Source organism: Egretta garzetta, unplaced genomic scaffold, assembly GCF_000687185.1.
Source record: "Egretta garzetta isolate BGI_Z169 unplaced genomic scaffold, ASM68718v1 scaffold683, whole genome shotgun sequence".
Taxonomy (NCBI): Eukaryota; Metazoa; Chordata; class Aves; order Pelecaniformes; family Ardeidae; genus Egretta; species Egretta garzetta.
Window position 1 is genome coordinate 154733 of NW_009259045.1, and position 759 is coordinate 155491.

General features: G+C 66.4%; 1 protein-coding gene across 1 annotated transcript in view; it reads left to right on the top strand.

The window, feature by feature from the left end:
• HAPLN4 (hyaluronan and proteoglycan link protein 4) overlaps nt 1-611 on the top strand; it is a 2558-nt gene extending 1947 nt beyond the window's left edge. The window contains exons 3-4 of the mRNA XM_035890632.1: nt 33-335; nt 595-611. Coding sequence (XP_035746525.1) covers nt 33-335; nt 595-611 — 320 coding nt within the window. The remainder of the gene's footprint in view (nt 1-32; nt 336-594) is intronic.
• The last annotated feature ends 148 nt before the right edge of the window (nt 612-759 follow it).

Consider the following 759-nt stretch of genomic DNA (forward strand, 5'->3'; position numbering starts at 1 on the left):
AGACCCCAGCCCTCCTCTCCGTCCCCCCCCAGGCGTGATCTTCCCCTACCACCCACGCCTGGGTCGCTACACCCTGAACTTCCACGAGGCGCAGCAGGCGTGCCTGGAGCAGGACGGCATCCTGGCCTCGCACGACCAGCTGCACCAGGCCTGGCTGGAGGGCATGGACTGGTGCAACGCCGGCTGGCTGGAGGACGGCTCGGTGCAGTACCCCATCTCCCGCCCGCGGGAGGAGTGCGGCCGCAAGGACACGCCGGTGGGGGTACGCAACTACGGCTACCGGCACAAGGAGAGCGAGCACTACGACGCCTTCTGCTTCACCTCCAACCTCAACGGTAACAGCCCAGGGGGGGAAACTGAGGCACGGAGCTCCCTGTTTTGGCTGGGCGGGGTGGGGGGTATTCCCCATGATGGTCTGGGAAGGTGCTCAGCGCTGGGCGAGAGAAGGATGCGGCTGCGTGTGCTTTCCCTGGGCTCCCTGGCACATCAAGAGGGGGTCCAGCGCTGGGGACCCCCAGCAAGGACCAGCGTCCGACCCCATCACATCTGGGGCTGGGGCACCCGCTTTTTGCAAGACCCATCTTCCCTGGGCAGGAGCAGGGGAGAGGTAATTGCAGCAGCAAACGGGACGGGTGATGGATGAGGCCGGGGCCACACAAGACGGATGGGAGCCGGGAGGGCTCCCAGGCTGTGTAAATTCCTCCCGGCTGGCAGGGCCACGCGGGGGGGGGGCTGCCGATGTTTATTTAATGGTGGCAG